At 37.8% G+C, this 16,562-nt stretch overlaps 1 protein-coding gene and 1 long non-coding RNA gene across 2 annotated transcripts in view; one reads left to right on the top strand and one right to left on the bottom strand.

The window, feature by feature from the left end:
• Positions 1–9,256, bottom strand: part of EMB2765 (P-loop containing nucleoside triphosphate hydrolases superfamily protein) — a 46,908-nt gene extending 37,652 nt beyond the window's left edge. The window contains exons 1-2 of the mRNA XM_010262964.3: positions 8,594–9,256; positions 8,358–8,450 (exon numbers count right to left, since the gene is read on the bottom strand). Coding sequence (XP_010261266.1) covers positions 8,358–8,450; positions 8,594–8,998 — 498 coding nt within the window. The 5' untranslated portion in view covers positions 8,999–9,256. The remainder of the gene's footprint in view (positions 1–8,357; positions 8,451–8,593) is intronic.
• Positions 9,257–11,444: 2,188 nt separating this feature from the next.
• On the top strand, positions 11,445–16,099 carry LOC104600123 (uncharacterized). The gene is made up of 3 exons (XR_735628.3): positions 11,445–11,733; positions 11,868–11,958; positions 15,559–16,099. It is a non-coding gene; the product is annotated as an uncharacterized LOC104600123 (long non-coding RNA).
• The last annotated feature ends 463 nt before the right edge of the window (positions 16,100–16,562 follow it).

Raw genomic sequence — 16,562 nt, 5'->3', positions numbered from 1 at the left:
ATATATAATACTAAAAAAACTCTAAAATGCAAATGATACATGTTACACTTCCACTGGACCATTAAACAACTCAAACCCTAGTGGACCCAATGTTCAAATACCAAATATAACAGAAATCTGTCTTTTTTTAATATTCCTAACCTAACCTTAAATTCAAGATAGAAGCCTCTTAGGAATGCATTTGGCCTCGGTTTAACTTAAAGAAAAGACAGCAACAGACTCCTCTAACTTAGATAAACACCCCAATGGCCCCTTTTTGTCAAAGGTCAATTTGACTTTTCAACAAAATACATATTATAAGCATTCCTTTTTTTTTGTTTTTTTTTTTTTTGATAGATAACCAGAAACTTGTATTAATTAGAAATTTCAGAAGTACATAGCTCACACTGAGACAATCCCACAAATTATGAGTACAAGTTGGCCCAAAATAGTTGGCTCCTTAGTCACCCCTTGCTTTGCTAGCATATCTGCCAATGCATTTGCTGACCTGTTAATCCATTTAAAAATAGCCTCAACCTCACATGCTTGTCTCCTTATTTCCCTTATTACCTGTCTGAAAACCCATGGACCATCACTGTTCTTAACTATCCAACCTATCACCAACGAGTCACTTTCCATCTCTAATTGTCTCAAGTTTAGTTGCCTTGCAAACTTTAAGCCTTGCAGAAGAGCTGAAATTTCTGCTGATAAAGAATTGGTTACCCCAATTGGACCAGAATATAAAGCCAATATCACTCTACTACCATCTTTAAAGACTTCCCCTATAGCCAAGGGACCTAGGTTTCCACATGAGCTCCCACCAAAGTTCGTTGTAATTATGTTGTAGCTAGAAAGAACCCACTCCCCTTGCACAGCGGGCTTCAGCTTAGAAGAAACTGCTATTGCTCCCCATCCTCTAATGAAGTCATCCAAGGAGAAACCATTAAAAATTTCCATAGCCTTAAGATAAACTGGGTCTCAAGATTGGTTAATATCTGGGTTGCAATACACCAGGTCCAGCCAACTGACTAGTTGCATACCTAAAAAAAATCAAAGTTGTCTATTTAGAAGAAAATAATCTCTTAAGGGTTTTGCTAGATTTAATTAAATTTGTAATAGAGCATTTTTTATCAATAATTTTGTAATAAATCATTCTTATATGTTGATAAGATTTCTTAGCATTATGTTTATCATTACTCTATAGCGGTATCCATTGCTAGCTTATTATGATTTGTACTGAACTAGGAACACAAGATGCAGGTATGATTTCAAGGGAAGTCTTATGAATGTTATAAATATCATTTCAATTCCCCTTGCTTCATAATCTGGAGCAGCATAACTATGATATGTCAGAAGAACTAGATCAGAAGCCACTAGGAAGTTTTTCAATGGAGGCGAGTCTGGGGGCTTAAATTAAGAAACCAGATGGGTGATTGCATGGGAGAAACCTGAAGAGTCTGCTTCTAAACAAGGTTCCAAATATTGAAACTTATCAATGTGTCTCGTACAATATGCATCAATTTTTTACCTCACCAATATGCTAAGAAACAGGAGATTGTTTATTCTCATTGTTGTGTGTTAAATCATGATGTGACGTATTTACTGTCAAAATATCAAATCAAAAACTAAAAATATAAAATAGTATTGATTGATAAAAACTCTCAATACATTAAATTTTCATATCGAGAGTATCAATACTTTGAACCTTGCTTCCAAGGAGAAAAGGGGTGGGAAAGGGAGAAGAAAAAAAAAGACTAACAAAAGGAGAGGAAAAAGACACAGAGGAGAAAGGCCTATTTCATGATTAGTCTTGTTTATTTACTGATAGCAAGAGGCATGCTTGTTCTGGCTAGAATCTAAGGCATCCAGCAAACTACTGCAATCTGCCTGTAATTCAAGCCTTTGTTCAAGAGAGATAGCTTAGTTCTACTCAGGTGGTTTCTCAATCATATCATAGTTTTTTCTTTTCCTTTGGAACTTATTTTATCTTGAGGTTTTCTATTGCACTGATTTTTTCTTGTATATCTGAGGTTTTTAGGCTTATTTTAGAAAGTTAAGTAGCACAGGGTTTTGTTTAAATTTTTTTCCCAATCAAATAATAAATTTTCTCTGATGATCAAAAAATAATAATAAATTTTCTCCCTTTTGCATGCTTCTTGTACACTTATTTTCTTTTTTTGTTTTGATAATTTTGTACACTTATTTTCTTTTCTTCCTTGTTTAATGAAACTTAGTTATTTATCACAAAACAGAGAGCCCATTTGGACACTAGTAAAGAATCCTCTTTCTCGTTAAGAAGGTATTGGATTGCCATGTGATGTGTGTGATGCTATGTGCCTATGTCACCATGATTCAAATCAATCTTTACTAGCATACTTAGGTCATCTATCCTACGGCCTTTTATTCTACATCAAGTCAAACCTTATCTACTAGCTAAGGTTGTAATCAGGTCAGATTCAGATCAGATCCAGTAATATCTGAATCCAAACAAATTACTAAAAACTTGAATACAAATCTGATCCAAAATACAATTAGAACTAGGGATCTCAGATCAGATTTTGCATCCTGTCAAACTTGGATCACATTCATATTTAAGCCGATTCAGCTTTATTGTTTTAAAACAATGGAAAAACAAAAAGTTTACAAATTCAATTATTTTAGATGATATATATAATAAAGTTCTAAAAATATGAAATGTTAAATCTATTAATTATAAATTGTATATAATTGCCAATATTATCTATGTATATACACAATTATAGTAATCATTTGGTAGAAGGTGAGTCCAAAGTATAGGGTGGATTCAAAGTAGCAGTCAAGGACATCAGTAATATCACCATAAAATCAGGAAAGTAAAGCAGCTGGCTGAATGTTTAAGCACAGCGTTCCATTGAGTTCAAAGATCAGCTAACAGGCTAGCTGATGTACTATCCAAAAAAGAGCACAATGGGTTAAACTGTTTTAGGGAATATCCCATGGAAGATAAACTGTTAAATTGAAAGGATGAGAAGGATCAGATTAGGAAATACGCAGCAGGGGCTGGCCTTTTCACCTATAGGGTGCAAGAAATAGATACTTCTGTGCAGCTTTCTTTCTTGCAGTCAATGAAGTTTCTAAAATTTATTCATCAGGGAAAAACAACTTCACTCAATATCTCATTGCTGATCTAACACTGGTGATATAAATGTTCTATTTCAATTTGCTTAGCATGAGCCAATAATAGAATACCTCAAATGAAACCTCTCCACTGCATCCACGCTGCACTACTTCTACAGTCAAATCCTCTACATTCTTCTCTTCTCTATCACTTATCAGAGAGAGAGAGAGAGACCCAAAAAAAAGCAAGCATGTTTGCTTTGAGGCATCTATCCATAATCAACATCTTATCTGTACCTTCATTCGTACCTCTGTTATTACTGCAGTTGTTATCTCCTTGGGACCCTGAAGAGTATGAGCATAGAAAGATTGTTGAGGTAAGAGCTGCAATCCTTTCTAGACGAATTAGAGTACGGGATGCTATCATAATTGAGGTTTTTGCCTACTGCAAGGATTCATAAAGGGATTTCACTTGGACTTCAAAGAGTAGAAATAGAAGGAAACTTACAGATTGTCATTGAGTGGATAGATGATCATCTAGAGGTACATTGATCATCGAGATGCCATAGCAAGGCCACCTTTTTAGATGGATTCTGACTTCTGAGATCCATTGACTCTCTTATATACAATTTTGCTAGATGGGGAGTATAGAGGCATGCTTTGTTAGACTTTACTATCAGCATGGCTTTGTTGTCACTTTTGATATTATTATAGTGTTTCCATGGGAAATGGCAATCCCAGTTTGTTTCCCTTTTCTATGTCTCCCTGATGGGAGGTGAGTTTTGTACCATGGATTTTAGCCTTCTTTTTTATAGTAAAATAAAATTTATTAAAGGAAAAAGGAAAGTACAAGAAATCACCCGAAAGAAGAAAAACAAAACAACTCTTCACCCAACTCCACTCCTTAAAGAACAAAAAACCCAAGAAAGCACACCAAACAACATCAAGTCCCAAACCATAGAAAATCACTAAAGTGAAAGCACACCCCCAACCCCCTTGCCCCCTTGGCAACCAACTGAAACTTGCATCAAAAGAACACTAGACTCCAACTTAATGCCAAACACAACTTTACTCAATTACTTAGCAACTTCAAAAGCTTCATTAGGAATCACTGCACTTCTCTTAATAACGGTCTTTGATTTATTCAACTTTAGGTTAGGCCGAACCCCAAATAAACCCCTTTCAACCTGGCACAAAGCTTTTAAAACCTGTAGAGCACATGGATTTTTTCTGACCTATGAAACATCTTACAGAATTAGGAACCATCTCAAAATCTTTTGGACCCTTAGAGCTAGCTATTAGCATTGATACTCTAACTCCAATTCTCTTATCCCCTTTGTCTACATCACCTCCATCTCCGGTTGATCTCAGTTATTTAGAAATTCCTCTATCCTTAAAGTAAATCTCTCTTCTACCCCCTTCACTCCCTCCACATTCAACCTCCCAAGTTCTTTTTCCTCCAATTCCTTAAAAGCCCTCAAAAATTGTTATCCTTGAGGATTAAAGTAGTGCTACCCTCCATCATTAGTCAAGCACAGGGAGCTTTCGTGCAAGGGAGACAAATAGCAGATCAGATTCTAATAGCAAATGAATGTGTGGATGATATGAGAAAGTCCGAAAAGCAAAGGTTTGTTTGTAAGTTGGATTTAGAAAAGGCCTATGATTTGGTGGATTGGAGCTTCTTACTAGAAATCCTAGGGTGTTGTGGGTTTGGAGTTAGATAGTGTAATTGGATAAAGGGTCGCATATGTTCTTGCCATTTTTCGGTTTTGGTTAATGGGGTAGTCAAGGATTTTTTCCCAGCTCTTAGAGGTTTAAGGCAAGGTGACCCCCTTTCCCCTTTCCATTTTACCCTAGTTGCAGATGTTTTTAGTAGCTTGATCTCTAAGGCAGACAGGGAAGGTGTAGTTAGAGGATGGAGGATAGGAAGGAACAGTATTAGGGTGACCCACTTACAGTTTTCTGATGACCTAATAATCTTTTGTGAAGAGGGTGATAAGAGAACAGTAAGTAATCTCAAGTCTTTGATAGAGTGCTTTGAGAGAGTATCAAATCTGAAAATAAATTTGGAAAAGAGCTATGTGGTGGGAGTGAATCTGGATGAGAGGACCCTTGAGTTGGTGGCTGAGCCTTTAGGTTGTCCTATTTCCTATTGGCCTTTACAGTACTTAGGTCTTCCTCTTGGAACCAACCCTAAGGAGAGCACTTTTTTGGGCCTTGGTTTTAGAAAAGTTTGAGAAAAGGTTAGCCTCGTGGAAAAGGAACTATATTTCTTTGGGGGGTAGAGTTACCTTACTGAGAGCTTCCTTAGCAGATCTGCCGATCTATTATTTCTCTGTGTTTAGGATTCCAGTCAGGGAAGCCAAAAAACTAGAGAAATTAATGAGAAATTTTCTTTGGGAGCCAGGGAAGGAAAAAAATGATCACTTAATAAATTGGGGATTAGTGTGTAGGAGGAAAGAGGAAGGTGGATTGAGACTGGGGAATTTAGTTTTGAAGAATAAGGCACTCATAGGAAAATGGTTGTGGAGATGGCCCCTGGAACAAGAGAGACTTTGGCATGAGGTGATAGCTAGCATACATGGCAGTTTGGGCAATGGATGGGATGCTGGTGTATCGCGTCGAGCCACTCTGGCAACTCCTTGGAAAGCAATTCGGAATATTCTTCCTCTTTTCCTCAACTGTATCAGGTATGATGTCAATTCTGGTACTTCTGTTTTGTTCTGGGAAGACATCTGGGTGGGCAATTCTGCCCTTAAGGACAATTTCCCTTCTCTCTATTCCATTTCTTGCTACAAGGGTAAAACAATTTCTCATTTTCTTCCAACATCTAATTCTCCATCTTCCTTGAGTTGGGACTTTGGATTTCGAAGGGGTTTGAGGGATCATGAACCCTCTCATGTTTTCAGACCTGTCGTCACTGCTTGAAAGTGTTTTTCTGGACCTTTCCAGTTCTGATGTGAGACTTTGGTCTCCAAACCCAAAAGGTTACTTCACATGTGCTTCCTTTTTTAAGTCCCTTTGCTCTCCCTCGAGACAAGTGGGCTTCCCAGCTAAGGAGATTTGGTCTAAACCTGTACCTCCTAAAATTATTATGTTCTGCTGGGAGGTTTTCTATAGGAAAATCAACACTTCAGACTTACCGCAGAAGAGAAGGCCTTCTATGTGTTTGTCTCCTAATTGGTGTGTATTTTGCAAGGCTAATGGTGAGTATTGCTCTCACTTACTTTTAACCTGTCCTTTTTCTGCTGCTATTTGGGGTTGGATCTTTGCTTTGTTCGGTTGCAAATGGAATATGACCACAGCCATAGATCAGATCTTTGATTCTTCCTTCTTTGTGTGGCCCACAAAAACTGGTAAAACAATGTGGAAGAGCATTAGAGCTGCTGCTCTGTGGACAATTTGGGAAGAAAGAAATGCGAGGATATTCCAAGAAAAGGAGAGAAATGTGCAGAATGTGAAGGATTGCATTTTGACCAGGGCAATCCACTGGCTGAGATCATCAAATTCCTTCAAATTATATTCTTTTGATGACATGTGGAGGAACTGGAGGGCTGTGGCTGGTAGCAGTGACAGAAAGAACAGGGTACCAGCTGTATGGGTACCCCCTTCAGAAGACTGGACAAAGCTGAATTTTGATGGTAGCAGTCAAGGAAATCCGGGGCCTTCAAGGATTGGTGGGGTGCTGAGAGACAAAGATAGTAACATATTAGCTTTGTTCTCAGGCTCTGTGGGTATAGGAGACTCTATCAGAGCTGAGCTCCTAGCGGCAATACAAGGCATTCAGGTTGTGGATCAGTTAGGAGTTCAAAATTTGATTATTGAAGGAGACTCCAAAGTTGTTGTGGGTTGGCTAAAAAATCCAGATTCAGTGATCTGGTGCTACAGGGGTATTATGAGGAAAGCTAAATGGTTCTCAAGGAACATGAATGTTATTTTTCAGTGGGTGGGTAGAACAGCTAACACCATAGCGGATGGGTTAGCTAAACAAGGGGTATCAAGGGAACAGTTTTTCTGGGCAGCTTTGTAAAGTTTTTGTTACTAGTCTGAGGTAGTACATTGTTGCTATTGTGGAGAGGTACCAGCTTGTGCCCCTCCTTTGGGAAGGCTGTATTGTAATATCTTATCGATTTTATTGAATAAAATTCAATCATTTATCAAAAAAAAAATATTCTTCTCCACCCAAGAAAAACAACCCCAATATCTTACTAACTTCCATTCTATCTTTACCACAGTTTCCAGATCAATTGTTCCCTCAACATGATGGTTTTCATCTAAAACTACCTCCTCCCTTTGGTCATTCTCTTATTCATTTTCACCAACACCCTCATCACTTTCTTCCAGAAGCATCATTCTATATTCATTCTATTTGACCTTTTTGTCTCCAACGACCAACTTCCCTCCTTCCTCACAATTTCCAACCTTCCACGCTTCTAGGCACTGGCAAGCATCGCTTACCTCAACAAATATGTCCTCATGATACTTATATTGAAACAAATTGATTCTAAGGCATCTCTCAAATAAACCTAAGTTTGCATTTAAAGAATTAAAATGACCTCAACTATCCTCATTAATTAATACTATATTATCTGGAAAAGAATATACACAATGGCACTTTCTCTTGCAAATACCTAGTTAACATCAGAAAAAAGCTAACCCAGTTCATGAGATTTAGCTCCAATTCTATGGTTATGATTTATGAATCAATGGCATAAAGAAGTCAGCATTTTCATATACTTTTGCTTCCTTTCCTGAATTGAGGAAAAACCCAACAAGGAAGCTGTGGAATCATGCAGCAAGTAAACTGCTTATTCAACTAAAAGGACAGAAAGGAGCACAACATGAAACTGAACTAGGATGTACTGTCAAAACAAATGCCAGCGGTATTAGTCATTAAGTCTCACTTATGGGCAATGGGAGCATAATTAAGAAGAGCCCAATGCATTTTCTTGTGGGAATGGACAAGGACACCAATAATATAAAACTAAATAAATAACAAGGCAAAAAACGCCTCGGAAAAAAAAGCAAACAAAAAAAAGAAATAAAAGTTAACTCCTTTAGGACTGGAGCTCAATCAGAACCAACAACCCAATAGCAGTACAAATTCTTGGCAATCCTCTAAGTTTGGCCTCAAATTTTGTTATATTTAAAGCTCATACCACGCAATTGCTAATTTATACAAGCGGTATGACCTAAGTAATGAAAAGCAACAAAAACAAGTTTGAACTACTGAAAATGAAAAAGAAAAAGAAAAAAAAAAAGAATCTCGAGGCGATAGAAACCTGTTCCTTAAGGCGAAGAACTCTCTCCAAGAATCCTTTGAACACATCCTTCCTATCGTAGAAGCACGTCCATGCCGCAATATTCTCCCGGAACTGCCAATTCAAAACCACAGAATACAGTTCATATGAAGAAGTTAATAAACCTGAAAATCGAGCATTTCGTTTTTTTTTTCGTTAATAAACCTGAAAAAAATATAACCAATAAAAGAAAACGAGTGATTGAAACAAGAACAAACCTTTTCATTGATCATGAGGATCATGGACATGACATGTTCGAATGTGGCAGTCTCCGGGTCGAAATTAGGCCATAGGTAGTTCTCCAAATACTGACTGACCTCCAGAATCATGACTCTCTGCAATGAAACCGGCTTGCGACCCCCTTTCACGAGGAGCTCCGTCTCGTAAATCTCTTTCACCAAATTCGGATTAAATGGCGCTCGCTGTGAAGGATCAGTCGTTTTGGCCCAATTCGCTGCGGCAATCTTCGTTAACCTGTCGCGTTGGATTTCCTCCAGCGTAATCGAATTCGACAAATTCATTCCGGGCTTCTGCTCCGGTGGCCTGTCCGGTATCTCTACCGGATACTCTGCCACTCTGTGCCGCTTGAAATCATAAGTTCCTGTTCCGTACACCTTGGTCATTTTCCTTTGGTCGGGTGGTAACTAGTAAGATGTGTTAGTTCGTTCTTCCGCGTTTCCAAATCTTCTTTTGCCGATTTTAGGGTTCCTGCGCTTCCAGCTAGATTCTCGTTTTCCAGGATGCAGTATTCCTTGCTGCCCACTTGCCCATCTCTCGTTTACAGTAGAGAAACCTCTGGTAAACCCTACAAGTAAGAGTTCGAACACCCTCCCCACTGACCCCGAATCCCCTCCATACGAATAAACGATCGGATCTCAGGTGACGAATGAACCGAACCAGGGCCTTGAGGGCCCTGTTCGTTTTTCGGTAAGTTATTTATCCGTAAACGCACTTACCCAGGAAAGATTTATCGGGTAAGTGCGTTTATCTATATTCTTTTATTTTTCATGTAAATAAGTCAAATTTTATTTATAAAAATTTATTATTATAAAATACATATTAAAAACTTTATCTCAAGATGGAAAAATTATTTATCCACCTACAATATGGGATAAATGATATAAGAAAAATAAATTTTTTTTATTTCTATATAAATCTGAAAAAATAACATAGAATTTTTTGTCAATAAAAATCAAAATCCCATTGGCCAAACTCCCCCCACCCCACCCCTCCTAAAATTCAGAAAAAATAATTATTAGCATGAAGGTTATGAACGACTCGGGATTGGAAACTCCGGTTCACAAGAACCCTGTCTACACCTACTCACAATACATTACCCCCTCTGAATTGGAAACTTCCCCTTACATAATACTATACAGAAGATGAGATATTCTCTATGTATGACTGTGATAAATATGAATAAGATTCTCGTGAATAAGAAATCTGAATTCGTTACGAACACATCCCTATCCACTCCACAAGACTCTACAGCCACGCATTTGGAATATCTCCCGTTATTTGTCATTCATGAGAGATGTTCGCAATACACGGCAATAGTGTCTTATTGGTAAGGATGTGGGAGGAGTGTGAATCAGGGTGAGAATAACGAGAATCCGGACTCTGGAGCAGGGAGTTACCTTCATTGTCATTCGTCGCCATGTAATACCAAATAGCCACGTGTATTAAGTATTAAGCATCACAAAAAAGATCGTTTGAGGAATTGCAGTCCATAAATCCCTTTTTTAAAGACAGTTTGAGGGGGATATGACTCTATCACCTACTCAGAAGTCAGAACCAATTTAACTAATCTTGAAAATCAAATCAAAATGATAAAAGTTTCAATTCGTCTACTCTAGCTTTAGGTCATGGAAATGAATGTCAAATGAAACTCAACGTATGGCTCAATGGGCAATGAATACGGTGTCCTAATATAATCTTGTCCTTTTTCACAATATATATATATATATAATATAATCTGTCCTTTAAGTGCTGTATCAAATAAACGTCACCTTAACTAATATATTAAAGGGGATTTTATAGTTCGGGCTATTGGGGGCTGTAATTCAGATTTGAGGTGGGTTGTAATCCACTTATCCCTATATTTTAAATCAATCAATAATCTAGCCCACCAAAGTCACATCTTAATACTTATGAATTTATCCAAATTATTTAAATAATGTATGAAATTCTTTAACAATCTAGACCGTCCAAATAAATCACCGCGTGAATCTATGCTATCAAAGTCGTCTCTTTGAAAGCAATGAATTAATCATGATTAATACGACAAAAAAATAATTCCCAATGAAAAGTTGCCACATTGTCATGATTGAATTCATCAATTGCACCGTCAGCATGCCATTTAGGCTCAATTTAAAAAAATATAAATGCAAATATGTACAGTACTAATACATACAAAATATTAAGGATTTGCACTCTACATATTTGTATTTGTACTCCTTCCAAACTGAGTCAGAAGTTTTAACGTGTGTGTCTTGGGCAGTAGTCTTGTTTATAGGCCGGGCCGAGCCGGGCTTTCACTTATATTAATAGATTTTTCTAAGGCCCGAGCCCGAGCCCGAGCTCGGCCCTCATAAAAAGCTCGAAGCCCGGGCCTGGGCCCAAGCCCAAAATTTAGCCCATGTTGTTACTACTGGTGAAGCGGCTGAATAGAGAGAGAGAGAGAGTGAGAGAAAATTTATAAAGAAAAAAATAAAAAAGATGTATATATTAAATTATAAATATATATTTCAATAAATATTATATTATTTATATATTTTATATAATATATAAAATACATATTATGTATTTTATAAAATATATAATGTTGAGTCGGGCTCGGGTTAGGCCTTTTTGACAAATCCCGAGCCCGGCCCATAACACAATCGGGCTTACTGTGTTAGGCCCGAGGTCAGACCCGCGGACCTAATTACATGACCAAGTTCGATCGGGGTGTGGGCCAGGTCGGGCCTTCGGGCTACCCGGCCCATGAACAGGTCTATTGGGCTGTGAATGGCATAGTTATAATTATGAGTATCATTCTTGAACATTTTAGGGTCTATTTGGTTCGAGGGAATAGGACCTGGAATCGGAATGGAATGGGTCATTTCGTGTTTCTGGATTTGGTCGACCAGAATGGGAATGAGTAGGCGGAATGTGATTCCCCATATGGGGGGAATGGCCTTTCCCTTCCCCCTCCCCCGGAATGCATTCCCATTCCGCTATTTAGGTTCCTAATATTTTTTGGATAAAGATCCCCTCCAATCTAACCTACGATTAACTGTTGTTGTGAAAGGGAAGAATCCCTCCAACCTCCATACTAGTCATTGTTGTCGCCACCGTCAACCCCATATCCGGTAAGGTAAGACCACTGCCAAGTGCCAACCATCTTTCTCCTCCTCCTTCTTCTTCCTCCAAATCAGCTAACACTCTTCTTGCTCCTCCTCATCCTTTTTTTATTTAACTAACTGTGAAATATGGTGGTTCATTTTACAGATCCGCCCCATCTCCACTTCGGATCTGCCTTGCTGTGATTCGTTTTACAGAACAGCATATTCTTGTTTGTTTTAATCCGCTTCCTACTCTGGTGAGACATTTTCTTATTTGTTTGATTTGATTATATCTCTGGGAGATCAGCTGATACATAGGTTTTGTTTTATGACACTTAGGTCTGTTTTTTTATTTCAAAGATCTTATTTGAGGTATATGTTATGATTTTTCAAAGAAAAATAATAGGGCAAGGTCTTCAAAATGGTTTATGTAGGCCTGTTACAAATTTGACCGATGTTTCATCCATTTGGAATGAATGACTTAACTGTAACTATCTTAACATTCTTATAATGTGGAGCTCCTTCTACATCTCATCCTCATGTAGACAAGGTCCAGCGTGCTTTTGGTTGTTTTTATGTTGAGGAAGTAATGTGGAATTTGATCTTGTTATTATTTCTTTCAGTTTGATTATTTTATTATTTTTGTATCTCTTGATATAGAAATTGTTTCTTGTATCTCTGTCATCCTGAAAAATAGATAGATAAATTTGTTTAGACTCTATACTTAGACCTGGAGCCCCTCAAATCAGTTTAGAATCCTCAGATCTTGTGATTCCTCTTGCTGAAGGATCAGCTAGGCTATTGGCTAACATTGGGGTCCAGTTGAACAAGTAGTTCATGTTTGATACTAAAGTCTGGGCTTCACCAAGGACCTGGAGTTATAGAAATGAACCAGGAATTTTCCAGTTGATGGTTACCTTCTACAACCAGGTTGCTATAATTTGAAGGGTGAAACAGCCTCAAAGAATCTCCTCCTTGTGGTCCCAAGTAGCTTAATAATATTTGACATGTTAAATTCCTTAGAATAGAACTTTAAGCAATATCAAAAGTATACAGTGAGAATTTGTTGGGGAGGGTTAGGAGAAGAACCTCTTTGTTTTTCTGTGTCTATGCCATTTTTAGCTTAAATTTCTTTAATCTTTTATATGATACCCATAGTTCCTAGAAATACCTGCGAAATGAGAGAAAGTATATTAAACTTTTCACTTTTGTAACAACTATGAATCATCAATCAAACTTGTCAATCAAATGGAGATACTCAAATAAAATTTGTAAACATAAACATTAAGAAAATGACAAATGCAAGATATCAAACAAAAGTTGTTTATTTGGGTCAGCAGATAACCAAGGAACATGGTGTACAAAAGATTGATTCAAAGAACATAACTCTAGATTGACTGTAGAAGCTGCAAATTTCTTGAATCAGTATCTTATAGGTTGATTAAAAAAATAATAATAGAGGCATTGAGGAGCTTGACCACAGGATAAGTGGATGAATATATGTTATACATGATAGTGTCTTTGGTTATATGGATGAACGTTAGTCAAATTTATTAGATGCATTTAGATGATTTGTATATTAGGCTCAGTTTGGGAAGATTGCAATTTGCAAATTCAAATATGTTCAATACAAATACAAGGTTTAGAAATGCCATATACAAGGTTCTCCACAATACATATTTGTATTTGCATTCTTCCCAAGCTGAGCCTTAACAACATAGTAAGAAGAAAAATAAACTAACATCCAATGGATAGTGAAATACTAAATGGTTGATACTCAACTTTGTTATAATTACCACTGAAATACTTCATATGACTTTTATATTTTAACTACTAACATATGACAATCTGTCTTTTTGAAACAGACAGACAAAGCTTCTAGTGTCAAATTGGTAAATATCCAAAAACCTCCAGAAACAGCTAATTTCTTTTGACACATTCTTGTTTATATATCCCTCTAAAAACAAGAGGATTGTAGGGCTAGCAAACATGTGGATTGTAGGTCACAGACAATCTATTCAGTAACCAGTAGTATGTATTGTAGGGCTAGCAATCTAACAATCTGATGGATTGAACTATTTCATTTAGATGGGTTATAACAATGCTTATTGTGCTGTAGAGTTATGCCATAGTGGAGTTTGCAGGACACTACTTAACCCAACTTTGTCATTTCCTTCTGTATAAGGACACTTTTGGGTTTTTTTCCTCTCTTCTGTATTCTCACCACCTCTGTTCTTTAAGGTTCAGGGGTTGTACTTACAATTTTTTTTTCTCTTTAATACACGTTATTAAAAAATTATGTGATAATTCTAATTTGGTTAGTAAGGAATTGAGGATTCCCTTGCTTTAGCTTACTTTTGGGTATTTTAAGGGCACACCATACACATCATTTTAGTTCCTTTAGTTGGTGGTAAATTGTTCTTAATGAAATGACAGAGGGAGTGGACAGATCTAAACTAGTTTGGGAGCATCATGCCTGGGACTTTACATAGGGTTGAATGTGCTCTTTACCTTCTTACTAGGTTGAATGATAGAGACAATTTTAGATCTGAAGTTGAAATAAGCATTAGAAAATAGCTTAAAAACATGACAGGTGGAACATATACATGATAAAGAGTAATTAAGAACCAGTGTTATCCAACAGGAAAAAAAAATCAAGTAGTAATTCTTAACAACCATGCCAGGGTTAAGTACAAAGTTGGAAACAAAGTTATCACCGGAATGTAAATAAAAAATACAGGTCAAAATTATTCTTAGCAACCATGTCAAGTAAAAGAATGTTCGGAAGCCACTATAAATGCTATTGATGCGATGCAATCTGACTAAGCTAGAGATGACTTGGCTTCCAGTAGACGACGAAGTTGGATAATCTGCAAAAGAGGAATCAGAGAACCCGGGGGTGCTTACCCGGCGAGGTCGCTCCGATTTTTAAGTCAGTAATTTGCGAGTTGATGGTAATTTAGAGAGCAAGAGAGCTAGTGAGCAGAGATTATGCGTCACTTTCCCTCTCTTCTTCCATACCTTCGCCCCTGGGGGTGAGGTCTTTATATACTGGAGTCCTCGTGGGTTTGGTGGAGCAGTTCCTGGATTCCCGCTGTAATGGGACCTATTTTCGTGTTAGGTGGGGATAAAGCCACCAACCGGTAAAGTTGCCCATTTCTGCCTAAACCGGAAGTGGGTGAGCTCCTCGGGGTTGTCATGCGATGGTCAGTCTGACTAGGAAGCGAGCTATTTGTAAGGTGCTAGGCTGTATGACGGCGAGCTGCCTGTAAGGTTCCAGGCTGCATGATGGCGAGCTGCCTGTAAGTGCCGCCTGGTGGCGAGCTGCCTGTAAGTGCTGAGTTGTTTGGGTGGCGAGCTGCCTGTGAGGTGGCAAGTTGTCTAAGTTGCCAGGCTACATGATGGTTAGTTGCCTGTAAGTGGTGAGCTGCCTGTGGCAAGCTATCTAGTTGTCACGAGGCTGCACCTAGTTGTCACGAGGTGCCAGGTGTCACAATGTCATTGGAGGGCCAAATCCGCCCTCATCAGCTATCATTCTAGTCGTTGTTGTCTAGTTTTCTCTGTCATTTTGGACAGTCTTTTTGTATTGGGAACTCTGTCTACTAGTGCAGGGGAATATGTTGTCAAAAAATTAATAGATGCATTCGTGGAGGATAAAAATGGGGTATGATTTCATTGTTTAGTTTGCTTTCATTGCTACTTGACTGTCAATTTGCATTTTCTTTATATTCAACTTCCTAATTGGAAATCAAATTCTTCGTATCCAATATTTTGGTTTCTTTTTTTTTTCAATTAAGTTTACCATATTGTTTGTGTGACAATAAATTTGTAGCTTGTTTATGGTGTTGGTTATGCAGTCAATGGAGAATGTAGTTGTGGACTGCAATTAGTTAGTTGAAATCAGAAATGGCTACATATGGAAGTTGATTAATGAAGCTTGAAGCAGAGGTTTTGTCTTTGAACCCAACTAACAATGGAGGAAATTCTTGTGGATCCTACTAACAATGCACTAGTTGGACAACAGACATCAAAGAGAGGGAGGCCAAAGAAGCCTATTGCTACAGTTGCTACAGTGCCAACTCCAATCTCGTGGAAGAAAGCCTACATAGCTCAAGGTTCAATGCAACTATTCAGCAAGAAAATGATGGAAGGATTCCAAAGGTTTTCACGAGTGGCAGCAGCAACTTTGAGCTCAACGGGGCAAGTGTGAAGCTTCCTGTAGAAGTTCAAGCAAGATAGGATCTTGTACAGAATCAGGCGCCTGTTGAGTTTTTTATTCCATTTGAGTTATGGCTCTGATACAGATTTACGTTAGTTTGCAGTTCAATATATATGTATATATGGGGGCAAATTATTCAATATATATCTGTTTTTGAGGTTTTTTTAACAGGGGCAAAATTGGAAATTTGGCTGATATCGATTCCGGCTTCTAGTTGAACCAAACAACAGCAATCGAAATCCAAATCCGATTCCTGACTGAATCAAACAGGTTTTAGGAATAGGTGATTTCGATTCCGATTCCGGTCCTGTCCATGAACCAAACGCACCCTTAATGTATCCTTATGTTAGATCCCAATGTGCTTAAATGCGAATGAATAGTCAAAAGGGAACTATGGTGTAAAGGTTAAACATCCCCCCCCCCCAAACTATCAATTGTGTACATGTACTTAACTCATTACTGCGTTTGTTACATATTTATTGTTTCTATCCTTTTGTTGATTTGTTTTATAAGCGTACTCGACCACTTGAGGGCATTAACGATTAGCCCTGTGACAATGTGGAATGAACAAGAGGCAACGGGGGAAACTGAACGACGTAACTGGTGAGGAACATAAAGCCAAAGATGTGCATACATTTTGAA

The sequence above is a fragment of the Nelumbo nucifera genome, chromosome 5 (genome assembly GCF_055504915.1).
Source record: "Nelumbo nucifera cultivar China Antique chromosome 5, China Antique-T2T, whole genome shotgun sequence".
In the NCBI taxonomy this organism is placed as follows: domain Eukaryota; kingdom Viridiplantae; phylum Streptophyta; class Magnoliopsida; order Proteales; family Nelumbonaceae; genus Nelumbo; species Nelumbo nucifera.
Note: the sequence above shows the minus strand (reverse complement) of the source record. Positions and strands in the feature narration are given on the sequence as shown.